Source organism: Botryllus schlosseri, chromosome 14, assembly GCF_051294905.1.
Source record: "Botryllus schlosseri isolate E-star chromosome 14, Bs_hap1, whole genome shotgun sequence".
NCBI classification, from domain to species: Eukaryota; Metazoa; Chordata; class Ascidiacea; order Stolidobranchia; family Styelidae; genus Botryllus; species Botryllus schlosseri.
In genome coordinates, this window is record NC_137249.1 from 14,154,637 (window position 1) to 14,181,998 (window position 27,362).

A 27,362-nucleotide genomic window follows, 5' to 3' on the forward strand; every position below is an offset into this window, starting at 1 on the left:
ACGAAATGTAAACAAATCAAAATGTTTGACGTAGAGCCCTCGCAGTAGTGAACCTTTGCAACGATACGTCGAGGGATTTTACGTAGGGTTGGGTTACCATATGTCCTCCTTTTACAAGAAATCGAAAAAGTCCTCCTTTTTGGCAATTCGTCCTCCTTTTGAGGCGATTGTACACTGACAAATAAATAATGCGGTAAACATAGATTTCGACGGCAGTGACGGCAAGATTGATTTAAAAAAAGGTCAACACCAGCCGATTTCACGCGGGAGTGGGTTTTTCGGGAGTCGAGTTCGAAAAATGACCTTTATTTTAATCAAACCGATAATAATTCCCGTAAGAAATCGTAAATTACACGTTTACTCGTCCGGTAATATATATCTTTTAACTTGTAAAAGGTGTCCTCTTTTCCGGGTCTCAAAATATGGTAACCCTATTTTACGTGTCACAATAAAGTAGGGTAGGCCAACCCGTGGCCCGCGAGAAGGTTTCGAGAGGCCCGCGAGGCAATTCTCGAAATTAGTTATAATATTAAAAAAATTAATTAGCCAGGTAATTTATTGCAAACTTGCAAGGCCAACCGAAAATTTGATTAGCCATCACCGCGAACTTTGGGATCTTGATGATTAAAATATCAGTTCCGACGTATTGGCGTAGCCAGGGGCCATCCAAATTTTTCGTAGATCTTCGTATATGATAATAAAATAGAATCTTTCGTGGCAGATTTATTTTGACTTTATATTTTTCTTAGCACTTCGCGCGATTAATTGTCACCGATTTCTTGCATTTAGCATTGGTGCTTCTTCCTGAAAATTAAAAATACGCCTAATTTACAGGATTGAGTCGATCTATGTTCGCAATTATAAGAGAACGTGTCGTCCAACATGCGACTTCGCGTCTGCACTCGCAGAAAGCTCGTCGGCGATGAAACCTTTGCACTAAGTCCTAGACGCATGTTCACTGAAATATTTGATATTGATATGTCCAAGCGCCAGTTAATCATGTCCTGGTCAAATGAGCCCAGCGGTATACGGAGGCGACGACCCACAATATATGCAACTAACACTATAATTGACCGAATTCATTCGTTACCTATAAAAAATTTCTCGCTTCGCGCGACTTGGATTGGAACGCACACTTTTCTTAACAGAACTAGTTTTTTAGATATCCCTGGCCTAACACACCATTCTCATCGACGGTTCGTTGGTGCTCCCTGTTCATGTTCATCCTCAGACTCATATGTGCGATTTGTGCCGTGTTGACAAAACCATTCATGCAAATTAGGTATTTTCAATTCCTGCGCCACATGCCACCTCATTTTGTCGCTTGCGTATTATATTATCTGCATTACTTTTCGTTCAGTCTGTATGCCTCTTATTTACTTCGCCTAGGCTAAGGTGAGTGTCTGATCTTAAAGGCTACTCCAAGTTGTTTCGACACCTTCCTATCTTTTCATTGTATCGCAGTCTTGTGATGTTTTGAAACGATGAAAATATTAATAAACCTGATTGACCGAAACAGTCCCTGTTACGTTCCCGAGAGCAGACAAATCTGAGTTCATGCAGACAGATCATAGCATAAAAAAGAAAGCAAAACGCATGTGTAAAGAATGACCGGCAATTGGCACTCGTTTCTGTCCGACGCGAATCAAAACCATCATGGATGCACGAATATCGTACAGGTCAATGAACGAAACTTGTTGACGTTCCTATTCTATACCACCATCTGGTATTACCTTTCTGTCGTACTGATGGAAACCGTGCGATAATGTGAGAAAAGAGGCCGAGTAGAATATAGCAAACTTAAAATTCCGTCCAGCTTTGATTACGGCGTTATTGCCCGAATCGCTTTATTTGATAATACGCGCGTTTTTTTAAATTTGAAATCATGGTTCTTCAATATTCAGTTTGAAATTGAGAGCCGTGAGATCGTGGTAAAGATCTTGCTGCACCGATCACGCGTGACTTATTATAATGGCGATAACTGATAATCCTGCTGCTACATAGAATAGTGATAAGACGTTGTATTCCAATATACAAGACGCATGAAAGAATGCGCGACAAATCGCATTTTCACAGGCGGCTATGTCTTCATGCGATCATACTTTGATAGTTACATTTGACCCAATCTAACACCAGACATGGCCAGGCCATGCACCAGATTACGGCATATCTCACATACAAATGCGGGAAGTTCATGAAAACGTCGCATAAACTGGTAGAAGATGTCGTTATATTCCACACAGCGCTGTCTTTCAAATGTTGTTCGATTTAGTCGGCATATGCATTCCATCCTTACGCGCACAAGTCAACCCAATTCAGAACGAAAATAACATCCGGTAGATTTCCACTACTATCTGGAAGTACGATTTGAGCAGCTCTGCACTCCGAGATTGGTGAGACGATGTCTGTCGTAAATAGTTTCCAGGATTAGAATCAACACAATCGGTCATTCGAGCAGTACCTTGTGTTACCGTCGCCGCGATGCATCACGCTCGCCTCGTATGAGGAAATGAGGTGAAAGGGATTGAGGAAGCGATGCGTAATTCATTTGTTTCGCAGCGTTTTTGATGCGACCCACAAGCTGGACAGGAATCAAAATAGTGATTTAATGATATTGCAAGCTGCAATTTCATAAGAAAGCAAAGCTAGCGTTTTTGGCGGCCATGCTATTGGAGGCAGATCTTACGTTTAGCAATACTGGTTAAATATTAGCTAAAGCGACACTCCACGCTTAAGTTCAGTCAGATATGCCTTCAAGCCCACATCTGTATACACGCGAGTGGCCTTTGGCTTTTGTGGAAAATCCAGCCGGGTGTGTGTAGCTTACGTATGCTTCGCTGCCTCACTATCCATCACGTTCATGGACAGAAAAGGCGCGGGGAGAAACTTTCCGTCAGGCGTATTGAAAACAATCCCTCCATAGTCGGTAAATATTTAGCCTGGTCTCGTGCGTATTCAAGTGTTCAGGGCGTTATGTCGAGTGTATTCGAAATTGTTATGTTTGTCTTGACAGGAAAAGAGGTACTTGTCGCGGTTCGTAATCAGGGATGACCGAATTTGCAATTTCAGAATAACTTGAATATATTTGTTAATGAAATATTGTACTCGCGACTGAGGCCAAGTGGAAATGGGGGATATTAATTTTGCCGATCATAACAATGGAACGAATAATCACCGTGATGACAACGTATTTAGAGGGGGGATGCGGGTTCCGGAAAGGTATGTTGTCGATAGTAAACATAATATAAATAGGGTAGGGCCTATAACAACAATAGGTACGATAAGTAGTTACATACAACTATTACCCCAGCTTCCTTACAATATAGAACTTTGGGCGACGACGTATTCAATTAGGACTACCAATATTTTGCAGACTTCCTGGCTTTTGTAAATTGACCTAGGTTTTAGAATTTGTCTGTGGTGTGCTATTCGACTCCGATGACTTACAACAAGAATATAGGCGTTTCACTATTTGACCATTATATTATGTTCTACGAACTGTGCTAGATCAGTGGTTCCCAAACTTCGTTTTCGCCTTTCCGAAGCTAGAACGAGTCAAGCATTGAGTCTATCAATAAAATTAATTGAAGATTCTAACATTTTCGCCCCACAACCGATCCATTCGTTAGCTTCGCTCCCTGCCTGTCAAAACATTCACCGGGGACGATATCGTCCCCTTTGGTAACCACATCGTCCCCTTTGGGAACCACTGTGCTAGATAATATACTATTCGCGCTTGAATATCCGTCATGAGAGTAATCTAGGGTGGCGGACTCTAGCGTGCGCTTCGCCTAGGCATGTATCATTCGCCTAATTCTGAACATAATTTCGAAAAGGAACAATCATGTTGCGATTGAGTGCATACTTGGTTGGATAATTATAATCGGATATGTTTACGGTCGTAATTTTCCAATGCATCGATTTGCAAACGGATATTCTACGGATAACATCGCCAGCCATTAGCCACATATGCATGATGTTACGTCACCCCAAACTCCCCAACTGGTAACGGGTAAGTATCGTAGGCCCCGGGTAATCCACTATAATTTGCCTGGATTCCGTCATCCACCAATGAGCCTTTGACGAGGAAGAAATTTTGTTTTTTCGGTAAAATACTTCGAACTCCCGACCCAAATATAAGTTGTCATCGGTAAACGCTATTTTAGATACCTCGGAGTTCTTTATAGAAACAAAGCATTCTCTTTATCGGGGATTTGGTATTGGCTAAGGAGAAATTGGTACTCTTAAGTGACAGGACACTGATTTTCTCGAATTCAACTTTCTTCATTCAAATCCGATTTGTCTTCACGTTGCAATACCAATTTCTCCTTCTAACGCCAGCACTTGAAGTACTTCTGTGTTAATCTGCGTGGAAGTTACCACAATTATCATCGAATTACGAATTGTGACGCTTGGCACGTATTCATTTAAACTTTGCGGCGATGCAAATCGACTTATGATCAAGTTTCCGCGACTTGTGTTTCATAGGAGATTCTACGATAGCAGTTACGTAACTTACGAGTAGGCTAGGACTTCTGCGACTAGAAACCAAACGACATTCTTCGTCAACTTGCGGCGAATACGGTCGTCAGTACTTCATAATCCAAATGGGAACGCTACAAAATAGCAGTGGGTGGTCCGCTGCACAACGCATCGTGATTTGTTTTTGCGGCAAACGACGGTGACCGCCAAAGCATATTGGACAACAATACAGAAGTAGACGAAATTCCTCCATACTGTGCGAGTACGGGTACACATATATTACGGAGCAGCGCTGTTGACTGTTTGCTGAAATGGCGGCACTGTTTTGATAAAATATTCTCTCTGTACAGTCTCATATCGAACCTGTCGTCTGAGTTGTCTGCCTACACATAGACACAAATAGAACTGAAGCATACAATGCCAAAAAATCTACCAGCTAACAGTCACGCAATAAGCTTCATGGTTACACATTTGCACATGCAAGAGTAGGCACTTTGATCAGGATGACGTGCCATGGCATTTGATCGATATGACAGTCTCTCATTTTCTCGATCAGTCACTCCTGTTAACTACAGTAATTTATAAAAATCATAAATCACCCGAAGTTTGACATTCTCTACGGTCTGTTGCACTTGACGCCAATATACGAGCTTGGCAGGGTCGTTTAAAACAAAGCACACCTCCAACAATTTTAATAATTGTATTCAAAGTAGGTGATCGCCTACAATTTCAATGATAGTATTCAAAGTCAGGGATATTACTGAATGGTTTTGCATTCGGATTTAGCTCACTCCTGGCGTCCTCTTGTGATATGCGTCAATGCGCAATATCAGACATTAGCCTATTTTGTATGATTTGGATACGGATATGGATATGGATATGGTTGTGTCAATTGGTGATAATAATTATGATTTGGTCGTTAATATAACATTTGAGCGAGAAGTCCTGGCGCCCACAGAAAAAATTTGCAGGTCGCGAAGAGATGCTAACTTTGAATCGTGAAGGACCCGCGAAATTAGGTTCTAATTTTGCTTAGCCGGGCACGTTTGAACTAAGCTCTTGTAGGCTACAAGTAGTTCTATGTATACAAAAATATGCATCTGCTGACTGCATGTGCAAAGTGCAGTCAGGACCGTAACTGCCGCACCCCAAACCCTCCAATTGGGAGGCCGAGCTCGAAGGAAGCCCAAAATTATTTCGTAAATCATAGAATATTCTTTTGGAAATTTATGCAACTTTTTCAAATAAATGTTCGCGCTGCGCGCGATTTAATATTGTCAAGTATCTTGATTATTGGGTACCCTTCTCCCAACAAAAATATACGTATGATTTATAGAAATGGCCACTTCGGCGCCGGTCATTACCGCGCCGCGAGGTACCAATACATATGAAGTTACAGGCCATGTAGCATAATGCGACTCCGAGAAGTATGCCAGAACGATCTGCAGCGAGAATACCTTGGCCAAAAAGGACTACCCTAGTGCTAACAGAAAACTTCGATATATATTATATATAGATATGTTTAATTGTCCATAGGCGCCCAAATGGATGGCGCTGAATGTCGCTGTCCTCGCGATCTGAGCCCCACAAGACAAATGCCATCTCGAGGGAACATTATTTGCCAATAAAGAAATACAAATTTGAAATCGTGGACGTCTTTTAGTTTAGTACGTTTGGGGGATTTCAATATCTTTTGAAATAGCAGATAGAAGGTCACGAAATAGCATCTTGTAACGAAGTCATTATACCGACGGGTACACTCGAAGATGTTTAGCTATTATTTAGGTGTTCTACATTTTCCAACACACCTCACTCGATCAGCTCTACCGGTAAATCTAATTACGTGAGCAGAGAGAGGTATATCACCCTGAGGGGGGCTCAAGACCAACGTTTTTTGGGGGCCTGACGAAGTGCCGTTACGGTCCTGTGTGCACCGCACATGGCTGTTTTTTTTTTGTTGTTGACAAAATCGATTCTTCAACCCTGCTATTCACGGTTGGTATTAGGGTTGCATTTACAACAAACGGTGTTTAAAACACTTTGTTTAATATATGTCTTATACAGTGTTTTAAAGAAATGCCGTTGATAAAAAACTTTTTTTTCAAAAGTTGTATAATTATGCCATAATTGTCGAAACACTTTCGAAAAAACATGTATGGCATAAGCCTACGGGCGATTTGCACACCATAATATAGTCAACGTATACGCTGCGGGGTGGCTGGAACCCTCGAAATCGTCGTCGGATCAACAGATCATTGGTACGAATGGGTGTTCTGATGATGAAGACCGCCGACCGTAAAAATTCTGCACAACACAGTAGCTCTGGTTATTGATATTTTGGTTTGTTTATGTCAGAAGCCCTTTTCGTCGACTGAGCCATATTTACACTATATTTTCAATTGTCAATACTAGTCGATTGTGACGTCACAATTAAAGATTCACGACATAATGGCTAAAAGAACTAAAAATAAAAAGATACTTTAAACAAGGGTCATGTTTTACACATGTTTGTTATAAATTGATTTTTGTATAAAATGCAACCCTATAATTGGTATGTCAGATATAGATTTATCTTGGTAAGACTTGCCATCAACGTAGGCCTTGCAAGTTCAGGAAAGCCTTGTGCAACCCATTGTCTCGCCGCGTTATTATATCTGGTTCCCTTTCTAAAACGGCTACACATAATGCACATTGCACACGCTGTTGAAAAGCCTATAGAACAGGGTGCGCCAACGCAAAACGGGTCGCGGGCCACTTTTCAAAATTTGTAGAGGCCGCGGGCCGCATGACTTCAATATCGAGATGAAATAGGAAACACATAGTTTAACAACCACGTTTTGATAACTCTACGTCAGTACAACGCTGTTCTCTCTAACATGTGCGACGGGCATAGTAACCGCAAAAGAAATATTATTTTATTGAAGAATACAAATAGCCTACAACAAAAATCACGATCATCACTTTCATTCTATTGTGAACTGTGAGCTGCGCACAATACCTGACAACAATTTTCAGCAACTAAAGCAGGTGTGGCCAACTTTTTATTCTATTGACGGCCGTATTTCGATTACTTATGTTCGCTACGGCCGCATTCTAGTGCATAGTCGTAATGAACTAACTGTGGGCCAAATACCCACGTTAAACTGTCAATGTCTATTTTCCATTGCCGGTGAACTCCGGACTAATCAATTCACTGATATCGACTTACTTTGCGCACCAAAATTCTGAGTAATCATGTTATGAACAAGCAGGTATTCGTTGGCTAGTCGCGCAAGGCGCGAATTTTTTTTCATATTCTTGAGTGAATTTCGTCGTTAATACAAGTTTCACATATTACTATCAAATATTTATCCTCTGTCAGCCCATGTGATCCAATTCAGCGGTAGAGTTGATGCATGGGGTGTCTTCGAAAATTTAGGGAAGTTATTATGAATGCTGTGCTGCATCTTTGGTTGAACCAATTGTTATTAGTTCTAGGGACGGTGTGAACCTCTGAAAGGTTCAGGTTCGTGTGAACGCGAACCTTTTTGAAAGGTTCTGTGTGAACGCGAACGTGAACCTCATGACGTCACGTGACGTCATATTGCTAATTCCAACCCTACATTTCAGTGAAGTGAGAGCGTATATTAACATACACGATACCTAGCGACGACTCGGGCCATATAATGCCACTTCGCTGAAGTATATATTGACGTTTCAAACGTCGCCAAATGTATCAACTGGGGCAATCAAATGATATCATAATCACATAAAAGCAATATATTCCGTCGCTTTGCCAACAATTTCAACGGGAATTGCAAGGGAATATAAGTTTACACCTTAACGGGTCTAGGCCAGACCGGACAATGTATATTCGGCGTCTGAGTTTTGCCACTTCCTGATATTGAGCAGACTGTAAACGGGTTTCTATACTTGCTACCGATGATACCCCATTAACAAGTTATACAGCAGTAGCCAACACCCTAATCTCACGGATTTGGTTTTTATGGTATAAAAAGCATATGCAATGAAGATTGTCCCCGTGTGCGGCTGCTTGATTTTTTACATCATACAAACTATAGCGATATCAATTTTAACGGTGGGCAGAATAAGCATCATTCGCTGAATACCTATACCTATTACCTATTATACCTAACAGTGGGCTGAATAAGCATCATTCGCTGAATACCTATATGGTGTGATTGCGGGTCTAGATCACAGCAGAGAGTCACTAAATATTCGAGCAAACTTTTCTAACAAAGCAAGTAATATTTTTAAGATTGTCATGGCACATGCTCGTTTAGTGTTGATTTTTTATGCTGGCAGCGCCGTGCATATAGTGACCCACAGTTGAAATGCAATAAATTTCAACCTAAGATGTAATAATGAAGTTAAAATTGTAATATATGGAAAATGTTCACAGTGCAGAACCTACCAAGGTTCGTTTGTGAACGTGAACCTCTAAATTTGCGAGGTTCACACACAGAACGCGAACGTGAACCTCGCGTTCACACCATCCCTAATTTTAGTTCCCTTTGTTGCATGCTGTTATTTCTTGACATCCCATCACCATCCCGCGGGCCGCGTGTTGGTGACCCCTGCTATAGAAGGTGGGCTGATCATTACGTCGGTTCCGTAGCCATCACCGAGAGTTCGCAATGCTTTTTTGGTAGATCACGAGCTCCTTCGAGACTTCACAATACGTGAAACGGGAAACGGGACTACACCAAAATATCTACTCTAGCTATACCGCCATCAAATTTTTAATTTGTTTGATCACTGGGATATTTTCACGAAAGAATCCTTGACATGATGCCGCTATGATTATATGCTACCCTACGAAACGTGTCTGTTCCGTTCAACCTGGCCTAAGTATGGGGATCAGCATAATCTATATTTTGAAGCATGATATTTCTTCGTAACAAATTAAGGTTAATAGAGCGCAGAACCATTTCCGATATGACGGCGTTATAATTTCTGAATTTACTCGCGTTATCAAAACAAATGATTTCCCGAGGCTAGGCAATATCAGAGACGCTCTTCCACGTTACATCAGTAATTGAGTAGGCCTACTCGTAACGGATGGCTCAAGACGTAAACTTTTGTAAAGCGTTGAGGCAAGCTTTAATTTCAATGCGATATTGTTGTTTATACGTTTCTTGGTCCAAGCCCAGAACTTACAAAGGAAGCGTGGAAGGATCGATGCTTTTAGGTTTTCAGAGACGAACAAATAGCGCTGATTTAGAAAGCCGTCTGCTCATGTTGATCCATATGAATTCTTTGTTTGATATCTGTTATTAGTCGGTATCTATCTCTGTATATTCATATCGCCAATATGCGTTTAGTACGGCGAGGGTAGAAGCAGTGTATGTTATCACCTATGAGGAGTTCGTTTTTGATCTCGGAATACTTTCGAAGTGTTAATATCCCCATCAATTCTTTTGTAGTGAAGTGAGAAATGAGAACACGCTGTCACCGAGGAGAATTAGAAATCAGTCCTACTACAGAGCCGTCAGTAATCCAGACACTGCGGGAAACAGCAGAAGACGATTAGCCGTGCGAAAGGTACGTTTTCATGTCGCATTGAGCATTTAGTAGCTTGTGGCGCTAGCAAATGTAATTGTCACTAGAGACAAGACGACCCATCCACTCGCAAACGAGCCTTGCTGTATCAACACCTCACCGAAAAGGCTCTTGGTGACGGAATGGAAGAAGAGGATGAAAGCAATACAAGTTAGTTGCCTCGAAATTACGACGTGACAGCGGCAATATATATAGTTATATAGTGATCGTAAATCTATTGAAAACAGACGGCAAGTCCAGCGGAGAAGAAGCTGATAACTATGATGGATTGTCACTCTGGAGTAACTTACCGGGAGTACGGAATAGTGGTGTATTGGCTACCATATTGCCCGGAGAAAAGAAAAGACAAGAGGTAAATTACGATGGAGTGATAGTGGATAGAGACTGGAGAGTACGGTTGTGGTTGTACCTTGATTATTTGTTATGTTCCCAAACCTTTCGAAAATTCTTGGCTTACAGAACACTAATCTTCATATTCAAACCTGCATATACGACCCATATCCCTCCTCAGCTGACATTCATGGAGGATGAATTGCCACCTAATCATTTTGTGTTGCGTAAGATGTGATGCGATTGAAGTTGTGATTTGAAGTATATATTCGTCCACAGTCCTACTCGACTATGGATTGTTTCGTCATGTGGGATTATTACATCTCATTTGGATCAGTGACCCCACGTTATCGTCTGCATCCTTACTGCTCTATCATATTTTGTGTATGTGTGAGGGGTGGGCGGCACAGATATGGCAACATCAATTTATTATTCAAATGCTCGACGAGGTTGATCATCTTATCAACAACTATCAATCGCAGTTATTGTGATTTATAATATTCACTTTTTCTTTGTGGTCATCGATAATTACTTGTTCAGTCTCATTTACTTCTTCCACTATAATTCAAGTACTGTAGATATTAATCTCACGAATTATGTTTTAGGCCATGTATGAGCTTTTCACTTCTGAGCAGTCGTACCTCCGAAGCCTAAATGTACTCGTTGACGTCTTCTATTCGTCGGAGGAACTCAAAAATACAACGTCCACCACTGACCGTCATCATCTCTTTAGCAATTTGAACGAAATCAAAGTTTGCAGTGAAGAGTTTTTGAGAGATCTGGAGGTATGCATCGAGAAAGACTTTGTCGATTTTTACGTTGGTTGAAACACCGTCCGCTGGTGTGCCGTTATATCCTATTCAGATGTCTAATTATAATTAGAAACGGAGCAGTTAACATTTAATTCCATCTGATAGCATGTCTATGAAAAGAGACTTCCGGATTCGCCATAACAAAGTCGTCGAGATTTCAAGATAGTGCTTCACTGGATTTTACGTAGGGCACGTACAAAGTTGCGATTGCGATAATATTTTCCGCATTTGAGGGGTATGACTCAACAGCTGCGACTATAGTATGCGCTGCTGGTCTGAAGGTTGCAAAGATTTTGTGATGCTTGACAAATAAAAGTACATGGTCGTGTCATAACTGTTCAAAACTTGCGATATGCATCGTATTATAACGAACTATCTCTAAAAGTTGTGAAACAGAACATAAACGCATCTTATTAAGCGATATGTATTTAATTTAGCTTGCATGCTTCCATACACTATTGACAATGATTGTATAGCATTGTGAGATGATATTTGATTTTTTGCAGAACAGATATCGCAGTTGTGCGGACGCAGTCAAAGACGTATGCGACATTGTGCACGGTCACATAAGCAAAGGAAATTTCAATCCATATATTACATATTGCGCCAACGAAGTGTTCCAACAAAGAGCGTTCCAGGTTAGAGTTGGAATTGTAATGTTTCATTTGTACACATCCCATTATTTCATGACAACGTCAATTGACTTGACAATTTCATCCTTACTGAGTCGGAAGGGTAGGCCGATATGTCAGTGAAGCATATCTATCCCTTTGTGTTATTATAGTAGTGGGGTAGTCCAGTAATCATATAAATACACCTAATTATTTGTGATTTGCGTCACTATATAAAAGAAAATCTACTAATGCTAGTTTCGATTTTCCGTTTCTTGTCATACCATATTGTATCATACACTGTATAAAAGAAACAAAAATCGAATAGAAAAAAACATCTTTGTAATATATTTTTGCGCGAAGGTGAATGTCCTCGAATGGGTTCGCTAGTGATTGTGGCAGTGACAAAGAAATGAGACAATTCGATCCGCGTGTGAATTTCTCAGAATAGACCCAACGGCTTTCGCGTGCGCTATCTATTCCGTCACATTTCAATGATTTAGTGATTGCGTTTGCAATCATTATTGTTGATCGTCGTTGCAGACACGATACTGCACGGTAATGTCAATTGGCAGCTAGGTATATACCCTACCTTTGGTTCAGCTTCATTAAGCATTGAGCAATGAGCATCCCCGAAATTTACCATGTCAATAATATTGCAATTCCAGTGAACCTGGTGAAACATTTTAATAATTATCGCGACATGCAAGTTCAATATTCTCACAAATCCAATTTTATATCCGTTGTGAAGTTGGGCAGAGAAGGCCTGAACTATGCATAATGTCTAATGTGCGACTTGATTTCCAATACGTCCACCACCTACAAATTTGCAAGTTCAATATTCATTACTCACCTTTAAATTTATCCCCATTACATGACACGAATACAAACCGCGCCAGTCCTTCAATATATCATGGATTTGGGTGATAGTATAACACGTTCAATGGTTTTTGAGCTGTCAACGTGAAACAATCTAGAAAAGACGAGTTGCGGAATGATCATGTTTCGCGAAGAAAATGTGTCAACGTGATTTCTTTTATTTGCAGCGACTTTCAACCGAGAATTCTCAGTTTGCTGCGGCCTTGAAAAATGTCGAAACCACACCTAGCATTATGGGGTTGCCCCTACATTCGTTTCTCTTACTCCCTATGCAACGCGTGACGAGATTTCCACTGTTGGTTGATGTAAGTGTGTTATCTACAATTCTCAAACTTAAACCCAGCCTTTCTGTATTGCAGCATTTTCAAGCTGTGTATTGTAGTTAAAATGTATACCAGTGATGTAATCGTTGATTAATGTTCCATCGTAAACTATACTGTTGACTTCTCGACTAGACCCGACTCAATTTGTAATTATTGCTATATCGATCGCAACCTCCGTGTGTTGCATGTTAGCAAATATAAAATATTTTATATTATTAACGAGAAGTAATTGCGTGTTATTTTGTAGATGATATGTCAGAAGTGCGAACCGGGTACCGACGCTCATTCCTCTGCTCTCTTGGCCTTGAAAAACACGAAAAGGCTAGTGAAGGTAATTGCGATTGGGTAGAATTTGACTAATTTGTCTTCGTTCCTACGTGCTTTCTTGGTCAGAATTAGGGTACCGATATTTTTCATTTGGAACTTGAAATGGCTTAGCGACGCAGCTCTATATAGTAGGTATATTGCTGATATTGGATGCAACTTACAAATCCCCTGGCATTGCATTGTAAAACACTCTAGTTTCCTAGTAGCCGTTTGTTATGCCTTGTTCTGAAAAAACAATTACCTTGGTTGCTCCTTCAGCTACTTGACGATTATGGTATTCTGCCCTCGAGACGGTTTTGCGCCTGTTCCAATTGACAGATATCAATTGCCAAGGTCTTCGGTTCTAATACTTATCCTGCGCTTCTTTAATATTTATCATTTTAAACAGGAATGGCGCTAAGTGTAGAGACTGCGAGGTGTAGAGTCTTCGCGCCGGTCTCGTGCCAAATTGTTTGATTGAACAGAACAACGCGTGAGCGATTGTTAAATGGGACTTTGGTTCTGAAGATATTGAATTCTTAATGGTGCGACTGGCGCATATTTATGGCGCTACAATGACATCACGACGCCACTATGTCGTTATTAGGGATGGTGCGAACCCTCAAAGGTTCTGTGTGAACGAGAACGTGGACCTATGACGCCACGTGACGTCATATTTTCATTTCCAACCCTACATTTCCGTAAAGTAATATATTAATGTACATGATAATGAACTAGCGACGACTTGCCCACATTATGCCACAATGCTGAAGTATACATGCTGACTTTTTCACATCACCTAATGTACTAATTGGAATAATGAAATGCTATATTAATTCCACAAAATCAATATCTTCCATAGCTTTGCCAACAATTTGAACGAGGACTCGGCTAGACCTGACAGATGTATTCTTAGGAGTGAAGCGCCGGTTTCTATACTTGCTCCGGATATTATCTCGGCCAACACCCGAATCGGGTATCCAATAAGGATATCAAATCATGATAGATCCCGTAGGCCCTACGCCTGAGATTTTTTACATTAGACATAGATCCATTCTTTATATCAATTTCGTTGATGTAAATAATTGATTGGTTGACTAAACTCAATTCGCTGACTTCCTACATGTGGTGTGTTTCATTATTGCTATTGTGAGATTACGGGCAAAGCTCACGGCAGAGAGTCGCTAAAGATTCATAAACGGTAAGCTGTATATTCCGAGCAAACTTTCGGGCAAATAATTTTTGAAATTGGCAAGTTGCATGCTCGTTTCGTGCTGAATTTGGGCACCGGGAAAAATTGGCAATCAAATCGTTATCACCGCGTTCGTTTATATACCGTAGATTTCGCGATCTGTCAATTAAATCTTCAGAATAAATATGCATGTCACATTATCCCAGATGTCAGATGTTGGCGACTCACTGCACTGCATGTGCATAGCATATACATTACAGTCTCGTCCCAGCGCTTTGGAATGACGATAACCGAATTTTCATTCAGGATTGCAACGATCGAGCCAAGTCACTACAACGAATGGAGGATATGATCATGTTACAGGGCCAACTAGACTTCAAAACCAGAGTAAGTTTGCCATTCACGCTTATATTGTTGATCTCACAGCTCATATTACGTGCAGTCATTCGCGCTTGTGTCGCAATCGCGGTATCTGCTGAAAAAAGGCCCGCTAACTCGACTAATAGACGATACGATGTTGGGGTTCAAAAAACTAACAAAGCAAGAATACCACGCATTCCTTTTCAACGATGTTATTATATTGACGAAAAAGAAGAGGTAATATTCACGAATTCTCTTTTGTGTAACGTGACAATACCTGTGATTTCAATTCTAGCGAAGACAAGTACACTGTATCCGAATTCTGTTATCGCCACAAAATGAAGGTATTCGGACCAGAGGAAGAAAATTCATTTCAATTAATCATGGAGAAAAATCAGGTTTCTTAACATGTTATTTTTTGCACCAACCCAGGTCCGTTTGCGAACTTATTAATTGTTCGTGGTTCTCATACCGAGCGTGAAAATAAATCGCACACTCGCAACACCCCTCAAATTTGAATTTCTAAATATCCGTGTCTTGTTCTCACAGGACGGCGAGCGCGTCATGCTACGATTTCAGACGGACACGCCGAGCTCTTGCGCCAGATGGGTCACCTCGTTGCGATCTGCCATACAGAAAGAAGAACCGATCTGCCCAAGCTGCGTACAAGTTCGCATCGTTCGTCCGTTTCGATCAAACGAACCGGACCTGATCACGTTGCAGCCAGCCGACACGCTTTTCGTCATGCAGTCGACGAGCGACGGCTGGTACTACGGCGAACGGCTGGTTGACCGGACCAGGGGCTGGTTTCCGTCATCCCACGCCAAAGAAGTCCTCAATCAAAAGACTCGGGAGAATAATTATCGGAAAGGAACTAGGATGTATGTGATTGAAACGGAATTATAATACTGGGTTGCGTTGTGTTGTAGTTGCGAGCCAATCGTTTCGATTATTATATATTCCATGCGTACCTGTCTTTCCCGCTAGTGAACTTTTCTACATTTCATTTCCTTCAGTCGCGCGATTTTTATACCTATGTGCAACATCTTCGAACCTGTATTTCACGTTTTTCTCTTGTGTATGTTGTATTTCTCATACAAGTTTTCCTCCTATATGTTCGTTCATTAAATCCTCTGAATGACCGAATGTCGCTTGCTTTCCCGAAGTGCAGATAACGTCGATATAAGCTTAGCGAGCACGTTATGTGCATGTCTTACACGGCACGTTCATTATAGGGATATATGCAAATGCATTATATCTTTAAGACGAGTGATTGCTTAGGTTTCTGGGACTCTAATGCTGGACGGGCGAATATGTAACTAGGTGTCGTCGAGGGGAATTGCTATATTTATTCACTTTATGACCATCTTAATTGGGACGTCGTCATAGAACCCTAAAATTGCTGCTATCAATTTTTTTCGGTAAATGTGTCATCCCGGCCTGTTCTGTTTATATTTGAAGTGCATCGGGGTATATTGAAATGGAATATAAGCATGAGGGGTGTATGGATCTGAGATATAATAATTCCGTCTAGCATTTGAGGAGTCACGAATGTAACGGTATAATGACTTCAAAATCCGAAACAAAGCGGTAAATAATATTGCGCATCGTTTTGATCATGCGCGCAGAGGTGTACGTAACACTGTACTTGTGCAGTGATACATGAAACGTCTCATAGGCTATACTGTAATCAAAACTAGCGCAGCGGTTCTCAACCTTTTTGGACATGCGCCCCCCTTGGCGATGGTCAAAAAAAATTGCGCCCCCTGAGCTCCCCCGGCACTTATCTTCATGTCAAAAAGACAAAAAGATCACATTATATGATACAGAGGTAGGCAACCTTTTTGATAATCACGGCCGTATATCGATTACTTATGTAGCCTGAGGCCGCATTCCAGGGCATAACTGTAATGATCGCGAACTAACTCGACGCAAAATACATATATTAATTTGTCCAGCCCATGTCCATTCCCGATGAACTCCGGACCATTCTACTTTTCACAGCGGCCTATTGTACGCACCGAAATCGCGAGTGTCAATGTTATGAATAGCTGCTGGGATGGAATATTGTCGCGTGGAGCGCAAAAATTTCTCAGATTCACGAATGTATTCCGTAATTAATAGTAGCAGTATCACATATTACTTTCAAATATTTATCCTTTCTCAACCGCAGCATAAAGTACTCCGAATCATAGCTAGGGCTCCAAAGGGGCCTGGCTGCCCATCCAATAAGTCGCTGCTGAAGAGATTTGGCGTCCTAAACATAGAAGATATGCGGAAACTAGAAATCGCCAAGTTTATGTATCAGTTTCACTGCGGTCGTTGCCCCGAATATTTCAATGACTTCTTTACCTCTGAATCAAAAGCGCACAAGTACAATAACACACGCGCGTCCACGTCGTCCAAATATCATATGATCGACCGAAAAGATCATCGCTCCATCAAATATGCCGGACCTGATGTGTGGAACAGTATCCCGCCGGCTATCAGACAGTCGACGAGCATGTCCACATTCAAGTCGAAATACAAACAATTACTACTAAATAAATACAGTCCATCCTCAAGATTACCGGACCACGACTGACCTATCGATCTCGCTTCCCATGACATGCCGCCCTATTTCTTGTCGCATTCTTTTTCTATATACTATCTTCTTTACTTTCATTCAGTGTGCATGCCTCCTCTTTACATCGCCTAGGCCAAGGTGGGTGTCAGATTCCATAGACTACTCCTTGTCGCTTCGACATCTTCCTGTCTTTTCATTGTATCGCATTTTTTGTGGTGTATTGAACTGATAAAATTGCTAATAAACCAATGATGATGAACCGATGTGATCAGATTCACCGGTAGGGCTCATGGAGGGAGTGCTTTTGCTTTCAGACATTTAGGGCAAGTTATAAATGGTAATGCATCTTCGGGTGGGCCACTTGTTATTAGTCACTTTGCATGCTGTTGCTGTTATTTCTTCACCCCCATCAGGATTGTCAATTGTATCGGTAGTGGAAATAGTGTAAATATATTGAAATCGCCCAAATGTACCATAAACAAATTTCTTTCGTGAGGAGCACACGATTCTTATTCCGGCTCAGATTGGGAAGGGCGCTACTCTATATTAAAATCGAAAAATGAAGCTATGTTGAATTGCACGGAGCGCGAAGTAAATTTCAAGATTAATTAAAATCCCTCAAAATTTTGGGAGCGAATTGGTAATTCCAATTTGCATGTCGACGGACGCCAACACATGCTAATTGAATTAGGTGTCGACGGCCGCACAAATTCCCTTCTACGGCCGCAGGTTGCCTATCCCTGATCTAATAGTATACATATGGTAAGTCTTACGCCAAGTTTGAATTCGCATTCCAGTTGTTGAGTAGCCTATTTACCATTTCTGACAAATTTTCCCAAACTTGTTTGAAAATAGCAAAAAACATTGAACAGGACATCTATTTATTTCAAGGTAGGTTGCACTGAGACTAATCCTGATGCTGGTAATGACTATACAGCGAGCGCGGCATCGTTCTGTACTGGCATGCTAAATTTGATCAGGTTTGGAATATAATTAAATTGTGTTGATATAGGGGAGCCTAATTGAGAGCGAAACCGCGGGCAACCTATATTGCATCTAAGTCTGTCTTACGCAGAGCAGTTCGCCAGCTACAACAGCTACCCAGCGCACCGAGCTTTAGGCTTCTACCAAAGCTTTGAAGTAATGAATGACTTACACGTGGGAATTTCTCTAAATCAGTGGTTCCCAACGTGGACGATATCGCCCCCCAGGGGACGATTTGGCGGTCTAGGGGGGTGAAAATGACGAAGGGGGGCGATAGGGGGGCGAAAATTGACAAATGGGGCGACAGGGGCCGGAAATAGCGAAGGGGGCGATAGGGGGGCGATGACGCGGTAAAACGGCCATATTGGAGTCAAATCGGAGAAATCACCTTTTTTTTTAAGTCAACCCACGAAAATTTAGTTGCAAAAGTGTAAAATTCGACATCGAGCCGAAAAGTTGACCTTTTTTTTCTTAGTCAACCCGCCGGTGATTACAGTTTGTATGCCCATTTTTCGGCTCACAAAATTAGGGGGGCGATGATCGGTGTTGAGCTTGAAAAGGGGGCGATGAGTCGAAAAAGGTTGGGAACCACTGCTCTAAATCTTCATAGAATTTCAAAAATTTGCTCAAATGAATTTGAAGTCAGCCTATATATACTCCTTTGAGCGCTACTGCTGGAGTTTAAATTTGGCGAGCTTTCTTGAATACGAAATAAGTTTCATCTTCAACAATCGTCTTCTCAGAATGGCAGTGAAACACATGTTTAGTCAGAATTCATATTCCACAGACTTTGTCAATTTCTCGCCCCCCCCCTGAGAGCCCCCCCAGGTTGAGAACCACTGATCCAGCGTAAGGTGTAAACGGCACTTTCAGGCATTAAAATGGTATCCGGATTCTGTTTTCGTGTAAAACTACTACCCCAACAGGTCCCAAATCCCATTTTCTTCTACACTGAGAATAATGTGTTGCTGCATGAGGTGAATGCGCGAAAATTTATTAGTTTAGTTTTTATCAATTTATCAGCATCATCGTGTAATGGCGAGTAGCCGAGTGAACGCTGGTTGCACGCACCTTCCAGAATATTCAGGGCCATCGAACGTAGGCCACTAGGCCGGAATAATGTTAGTACTAAATTCTTCATATTTTTCCATTCGGGTCCCAAGAGTTGGAAAACAACAAGAGTTGATGTTCCTAAGGAAATTTGGACCATCCGGATATGTTGGACCATCACACACATGATAACTATGATTTAATCCTTGAGTTGTATAAACAGCAATCTAAAATATATAGTAATATTCTAGCCTTTATAAAGGCGATGGTAATACATGTTCATAACTCAATCGTTCAATCATAGCCTTTAAAAGACTATGGTTCAATGTTCATATTGCTCATCCTATTACGCCGGTACAGCACTAGAACTGGCCACGTTCAGGGTCAGGATTTCATCGGACTAGATGCGGATTCTGAAAGTCCGATTTTAGCAGGATTTTTCCACTGAAATATGAAAAATTGACAGGATTTTAGTAGGATTATTTCATACTATGAATTTTGAATTGACAGCCGGAGCCGGATGGATTTGAATTCCGAATATTGGGAATTCGACCATCTACAGCACCCGGAATATTAGCAGTTGTTATTGGGCGATTGTAAAATTTAGTTGCTTCTACGTCGCTTCTTTCATTTAATTCATTCGTACGTTCTCTCATAAACCTAGCCTCATCTGAAATAATTGCATGAACATACGCATATTTTTAGATTGAAAAACCTCTGTTCACACCTGACGGGGTGTATCCGAAGGGCCTATCCGAAGTATTTGGAAGGGCTAATTTTACCGACTAGAACTGTAGTACAAGAATTAGTTTTTGCAGTGAAATTGGGAAATAGGGGGTTGGGTTGTCTCATTATGCCCTGTTACTGTATACAATGCATGTGTTAGGCTTGTTCTCACTCTGTATGTTATTTGTCGCCGACAAGATAATGACACAATCATTTTGTACACAGTAGTACCGGGATCGTATAGGTTCACTGGTCCATTGAAATGAGTTGACAGTGTTATACACAGTTCAGTATCGACAGTCGATTGCATCGATGCATATCCATTACCGTTGCAGGATGACTAGTTATTGTTAATGTCATGCAAATAGACAAATGTCGGTTGTATTTATATTTAACGTTGATGCCACCTGTTATAATACCGAATAATCTGATCCTCGCCTGTTGCAACCTTGAAAGCAGGAGTGAAATTGTTATGAATGTATAGAATGCTTGTTCTAGTATCTTACAAATTAAAATATGGTGTGGCGTTTATATAGCCACCTATAGCAGGCAGTCTCATTCGTTGCACTTGAATTACCAGTAACATTGAACCTGCAGCTGTCGGTATATGATCAATCACAGTTTACTAATAATGTTTGATTGTTTATGAAAACTGCATGGGATGATGTGTCATCGACGTAATATCGTCAGATTTTCCGCTTCTTCAATGAGCCTGCATATGGCAGTAAGCTATCATGGCTATACATTACCAGATAGCAATTAGTGCAGTGAAATAATATAGGCCTGGTTTCTGTTAGCAAAAAAATCTTGTTAGCAGTATAATGGTATAATTTCAGTAAATGACATCTCAATTTTAGAGACTATGGTATCAGTGTCTCGTGCACACCAAAGACTCTACTCACTGCTTCTATGGCGTGACACTGGGACACGTATTGCCTAAGGTTATCATATTCTGTGATCCGAAAAAGAGGACATGCACTTTTACCAGTGACAAAAGATGAGTGGCATTCATTAATGCGGGACATTTATTTTGATGCTAATATTGATGGGTTGACTCGAAAAAAAAGTCATTTTTCCAACTCGACTACCGAAAGACCCGCCCCCAAACGTATAATCAGTGAATCGATTAGAGTTGACCTTTTTTTATATTCAAACGTATCGTCAAAATCCCGATTTCACGTCCATCATGGCATTTATTAGTTATCTCTGTGCGATCACCTGACTCTCAAACCTGCTAAAGAGGTCGAATTGCGAAATAAAGGATATATAATCGTCCTCGGAAGACATATTAAATTTCCTGAAACAACAGGACAACTCTTCCTAAAGGAAGGCGCATGCGATTGGGCAGCCCTAGTATTGCCTCAATATATATATTGAATAACTATATTGTAAAGAATGTACCAACATTCTAACCTTGGTGTGAGGTGTATTGTAGAAATTAATAACACTGATTTACCCACAATTTATATTTAGCAATAGAATGAACATAATTGCTGCCTGCCGTTAATGATTGTTTATTGTGGATAAGTTCATCGAATAACGGTAGTCTGGTACATTGGATTTTATGTACAAATTTGGATATGAATTACAACTGCTGTGGTTGTTTATTGGTGTATTAGAGTTACAGCATTGGAAGCAATCCTGACCATAGTAACAGTAAGATAATGTGTAATTTAACAAATAGTGATCTTATTGTGATAAAGTGAACATTTTGAAAGTATGGTAGAAACACTTTTATACATTCCTAATAAATCGCTTCATTACTGCTCCGGAATCAACTGCTCTGCCAAGGTACATTTTGGCATTTGCAATACCTGCAAAAAGGATACTGGAGAATCACGATTGAATCCGCAACAGTCCGTGAATATAGTGATAAAACTGTTTCTGCTGGTGCGGTTTTCGTGTGAGATTATGATTGATAGGCAATATGCAGTGACCTGTTTTGTCTACAAATTAATTTTCAATACTATAGCGGGCACATTTTGTGTTCATTAATCCCATCCCATACTGCTTGCCTGTGCCTGGTGAGTCAAATATTTATCTATCTTTTGATCTATGTGTATGAATAGTTAAAGAATTTGGGTGTGCATTCACATTGTGGTTAGTTAGTCCAGTAATCATGACTTGACTCCCAATCGAGTATTAATTTGCTACAGGGTTGGTTCGATTGGTTTGAAATAAGGACAGATTTGTTTGAAATGAGGAGAGTCTCATGTTTGAAATGAGGATAGTCATGTCAGAAATAAGGATAGTCATGTTTGAAATAAAGATAGTCGCTATATTCACTATAAAGTCAGTTGCAGTGCCAGGCACGACTTCCCAGTGGTAACCCAGTCCGAATACATCCCAGACATGATGTCCGAACACGCCCCAGACACGATCTCCTAGCGTCAACACAGTCCTAACATACCCCAGACATAATGTCTGAATGGCAGCACATGCCGAACACGTCCCAGACACGTTGTGCGATTGGCAACACAGTCCCACCCCCACCCCCACCCCAGACACGATGTTAATAAGGTTGGTCATGTTTGAAATACGGTCAGTCTCGTGTTTGAAATAAGGATAGTCATGTTAGAAATGAGGATAGTCATGTTTGATATAAGGATAGTCATGTTTGAAATAAGGTTAGTCTCATGTTTGAGATGAGGATAGTCATGTAAGAAATAAGGATAGTCATGTTTGAAATAAGGATAGTCGCTATATTCACGATAAAGTCAGTTGCAGTACCAGGCACGACTTCCCAGTGGTAACCAGTCCGAACACATCCCAGACATGATGTCCGAACACGCCCCAGACACGATGTCCGATTGGCAGCACAGGCCGAACACACCCCAGATAAAATTCCCATTATCCTGGTCAATTATTCATTCGGACATGGTGTCTTGGGCGTGTTCAACCTGTGTTGATACTCGGACATCGTGTCTGAGGCGTGTTTGGACATCATGTCTAGGGTGTGTTCGGCCTGTGCTGCCTATCGGACATGGTGTCTTGGGCGTGTTCGGCCTGTGTTGACACTCGGACATCGTGTCTGGAGCGTGTGCGGACATCATGTCCGGGGTGTGTTCGGCCTGTTTTGCCAATCAGACATCGTGTCTGGGGCGTGTTCGGTCTGTGTTGTCATTCGGACATGCTGTCTTAGGCGTGTTCGGCCTGTGTTGATACTCAGTCGTCGTGTCTGGCGCGTGTTCGGATATCATGTCTGGGTCGAGATCGGCCATTCAAACATGGTGTCTGGGTTGTGTTCGCACTGAGTTGACCATCGGACATTGTGTCTGCGGCGAGTTTGGACATCATGTCTGGGATGTGTTCGGACTGGATTTGGGATGTGTTCGGACTGGGAAATCGTGCCTGGTACTACAACTATAACCTCATAGTGAATATATAGCAACTATCCTTATTTCAAACATGACTATCCTCATTTCTAACATGACTATCCTCATTTCAAACATGAGACTAACCTTATTTCAAACATGACTATCCTTATATCAAACATGACTATCCTTATTTCTAACATGACTATCCTTATTTCAAACACGAGACTGACCTTATTTCAAACATGACTAACCTTATTAACATCGTGTCTGGGGGGTGTTGGGACTGTGTTGCCAATCGCACATCGTGTCTGGGCCGTGTTCGGCCATTCAAACATGGTATCTGGGTTGTGTTCGGACAGAGTTGACACTCGGACATTGTGTCTGGGGCGTGCTCGGTCTGTGTTGCCATTCACATATGGTGTCTTGGGCGTGTTAGGCCAGAATTGACACTCGGACATCGTGGCTTGCGCGTGTTTGGACATTATGTCAGGGGTGTGTTCGGCCTGTGCTTCCAATCGGACATCGTGTCTGGGGCGTGTTTGGACATCATGTCTGGGGTGTGTTCGGCCTGTGCTGCCAATCGGACATCGTGTCTGGGGCGTGTTCGGCCATTCAAACATGGTGTCCGGGTTGTGTTCGGACTGAGTTGACACTCGGATATCGTGTCTGGGGCGTGTTCGGTCTGTATTGTCATTCGGACATGGTGTCTAGGGCGTGTTTGGCCTGTGTTGATACTCGGACATCGTGTCTGGGGCATGTTCGGCCATTCAAGCATGGTGTCTGGGTTGTTTTCGGATCTGAGTTGACACTCGGACATGGTGTCTGGGGCGTGTTCGGTCTGTGTTGCCCTTCATACATGGTGTCTTGGGCGTGTTGGGCCTGTATTGACACTGGTACATCGTGTCTGGCGCGTGTTTGAACATCATGTCTGGGGTGTGTTCGGCCTGTGCTGCCAATCGGACATCGTGTCTGGGGCGTGTTCGTACATCATGTCTGGGATGTGTTCGGACTGGGTTACCACTGGGAAGTCGTGCCTGGTACTGTAACTGACTTTATAGTGAATATAGCGACTATCCTCATTTCAAACATGACTATCCTTATTTCTGACATGACTATCCTCATTTCAAACATGAGACTCCCCTCATTTCAAACAAATCTGTCCTTATTTCAAACCAATCGAACCAACCTTCCTCTTAATTTGAACAAATTTGTGACATTTTCTGATGAGATAGTGTAATGGTAGAGCGTCCTGCTTCTCGATCAGTGGGTCGTGGGTTTAATCCGCGGCTTTCCCGCGAGGTGCTCAGCAATCTTGGACAGCGTACAATTGTACAATTGAATTTGACTTTCTATGGTGTTGGTGTGTTTTCCAGGTTAACAACAAATTGAAAACTAGGTCTAAAGCAGGGGTGGGCAACTTCTCCGGTCGGCGGGCCGGATATGGGAAAATGAAATACTTGTCGGGCCAGATTCCTGAATCGATACATTAATTGCGTATTTATCCACCTACAAAAGAAATGAATCGTATTTAATGTTAATTTTAAGCGTGAAGCATAGAGACATGAAAAAATGTACTTTATTAACTGTTGAAGTCAATGAGACATCTGTGTTCTATAAAAGCTGTCAAGTTCTTTGAACTCTGGCTGCATGTTGGACATACAAACCCTTATTAAAGACGCATGTGAACATATAAGTTAGATTGGAATGCAGTTTTGCCTTGTAAATGTTCATGGTCGGAAACATTTGCACGCAAATCAATGTAGATTCGGGCCGTGGACCACGTTAGTGACATTATCATGTAAGACTGGCAGCTGTCCGCAGGCCGCTCAAAACTCCGCCAGGGCTGTATGTTGCCCACCCCTGGTCTAAAGAAAACTTTGTGCAATACATTATCTAAAAGAGTATAGTCTGTCCCCAAAAACTTAATTTTTATCAACTGATTATCTGTTGTGCATCTATCATTATCTAGTGCAATAGCCTACTAGTAGCTGGTAATGACAAAAATGTCAACTGATAACATGAAATAAGTTCTTCTCAGTAAGACATCACTTAGCCTTATACCTATGGAGCAAATGTTTCCATAATGATTGTCAGAATAAAATATAAATTTTGATGTGAACAGAAGAATTGGTTGTATAGTTGTCGTTTTTACACTCCTTGGATTATACCCTTTCTTGCAAGCTTTGTATTTATTGGTGTTAACTATCATTACTTACCGTAATGTCCTTTGAATCCAGACTTCCCCTTAAAATTATGGAAATATATATACATCGTTGTATTGTGATTGTTCACAGATAGGCATGCCTGCTGCAAAAAAATTTGGCGTTAGGTAGTAGGCCTATAGGACCTGGAGTTTGAATATTGGTGAAGCACTGCTGTGCAGACTACGCGTACTGGCAAACTGAACTGTCATTTTTTATACTTTCTTGTTACCGTATTTAAATGGGTGAGAAAGGGAAGGAGATGTTAGTCGCACTTCAACATAATCGCAAATGAATGCCAAAATTCATGATGCATCATGCCAACAAGACCACCAAAATCATATGACCATCTGATTTACAGTCCAACAAGATTGAAATGTTGATATAAAATAAAACCCATGCCTATAGATTGATAGTTAATGATTTGTCTCACCAGGGACTTGCTTCCACTATCAACCGAGAGATGAATGATCCGAATAGGTCGTCTAACTTTGTGACGAGAGTGCGACATTGGGAATGTAGAGAAACCTCAATATTGTCCAATACATCTCCGGCGGAGTAGCTCAAATCTGGAAGTGTAAATCATTGTACCATGCGATGTAATGGATACATTTTGATGTGAAGATCAAACATGATATCGCGATGTTTCCAAAAACACTGTTGTGATGACAACATGAGCAGCAAAGCAAACAAATATAATTCTGGCAAGCAGCACAAAACATTGTGTAGTGGGATGAAATAAAACAGCTGATGGAATGGAGTTTGCCGACTTCAGCAATCCCATATACCAGTATAAGTCTTCCTTTGGTCTTCGAATCAATTTTCTATGTAATGATATTTTCAGTAATTTGACGGTGTTTTACTTGCAAATATGATATTATGGTAGGTGCATCTGTTATACATTTACCATACTTATCATATCTAGTGTATGATGAATATGACAGTATCAGGAGAATTGTGTAGTCTGTCCCATGGTGATGGACAATGAAATAGATGTCCTTGCAGTTTAATTTATGGATGACTGATTTTCTTCAAGTCTGCAGGCTGCATCCATACTCTTAAACTTCACATAGTTTTGAACCAAGGTTCCAAGGATTACATTTGAAATATCTCCTGCAGGATGCGACACGTGTAAACAATTTCGTGAGTAATTTTGATTTCATGGTGTTACAGTCAGTAAGTGTCTTGTTGTAATATGAGGAAATTTTCTTTGGTTTCCTCAAGTTAGCTGGTATGCAGATTTTATATATTTGGGGAGGCTAGTGTCCTGTTCGGTTTCAACAGATGGATATTTTCTGTATCATTGATTGCATATTGTATTTCTTTCAGACAGATACGGTACCCTGATCAATCTCGTGCGGCTTGAAATACAGAATGAGTGACAAAATGGATACTTCTGATATTATTGTGAGTTCATTGCTGTTTTGTGCTTGCCAGCAATTTCAGAAATCTGTACACTGAAATTATTCTTGTGTTCTCTTTATTCGGCCTATATATCTGTTTAGATTTGTACTTTATTTCAAATGTAAGGTGTAGTTTTCAAAAATTTTATGAAAATTATCAGATAATTGTTATCGGTTTATATAGGATATGCTGAATGCGTGATTGGTTGCAGTTATAAGCAATTAATAAGTAATACCCCAATCCAATGTATTGCATTG

The 27,362-nt window shown here is 41.1% G+C and overlaps 2 protein-coding genes and 1 long non-coding RNA gene across 4 annotated transcripts in view; 2 read left to right on the forward strand and 1 right to left on the reverse strand.

Moving 5' to 3' along the window:
* Window positions 1-2,001: 2,001 nt before the first annotated feature.
* Window positions 2,002-2,652, reverse strand: LOC145455623 (uncharacterized). Its single transcript, XR_013920379.1, has 2 exons — window positions 2,462-2,652; window positions 2,002-2,405 (listed from the first exon to the last, which is right to left on the reverse strand). It is a non-coding gene; the product is annotated as an uncharacterized LOC145455623 (long non-coding RNA).
* A 429-nt stretch (window positions 2,653-3,081) lies between these two features.
* LOC145455622 (rho guanine nucleotide exchange factor 26-like) lies at window positions 3,082-15,998 on the forward strand. The gene is made up of 12 exons (XM_080333604.1): window positions 3,082-3,219; window positions 9,909-10,026; window positions 10,092-10,194; window positions 10,272-10,396; window positions 10,980-11,159; window positions 11,693-11,824; window positions 12,844-12,981; window positions 13,247-13,330; window positions 14,804-14,884; window positions 14,940-15,094; window positions 15,153-15,255; window positions 15,407-15,998. The coding sequence occupies exons 1-12, from the start codon at window positions 3,128-3,130 to the stop codon at window positions 15,761-15,763; spliced, it is 1,668 nt and encodes a 555-aa protein (XP_080189730.1). The 5' UTR covers window positions 3,082-3,127; the 3' UTR covers window positions 15,764-15,998.
* Window positions 15,999-24,706: 8,708 nt separating this feature from the next.
* LOC145456268 (ubiquitin carboxyl-terminal hydrolase 9X-like) overlaps window positions 24,707-27,362 on the forward strand; it is a 54,497-nt gene continuing 51,841 nt past the window's right edge. The window contains exons 1-2 of one of the 2 annotated variants that reach the window (XM_080334347.1): window positions 24,707-26,844; window positions 27,031-27,108. In XM_080334347.1, coding sequence (XP_080190473.1) covers window positions 27,076-27,108 — 33 coding nt within the window. In that variant the 5' untranslated portion in view covers window positions 24,707-26,844; window positions 27,031-27,075. The remainder of the gene's footprint in view (window positions 26,845-27,030; window positions 27,109-27,362) is intronic. The other variant, XM_080334348.1, reaches the window with a different exon arrangement.

Coding starts and splice junctions, on each gene's coding strand:
- LOC145455622 (XM_080333604.1), top strand. CDS start 3,128: ATGGGGGATATTAATTTTGCCGATCATAACAATGGAACGAATAATCAC. Junction 13,331..14,803: donor ACACGAAAAGGCTAGTGAAG/GTAATTGCGATT, acceptor ATTTTCATTCAG/GATTGCAACGATCGAGCCAA. Junction 14,885..14,939: donor AACTAGACTTCAAAACCAGA/GTAAGTTTGCCA, acceptor TATTACGTGCAG/TCATTCGCGCTTGTGTCGCA.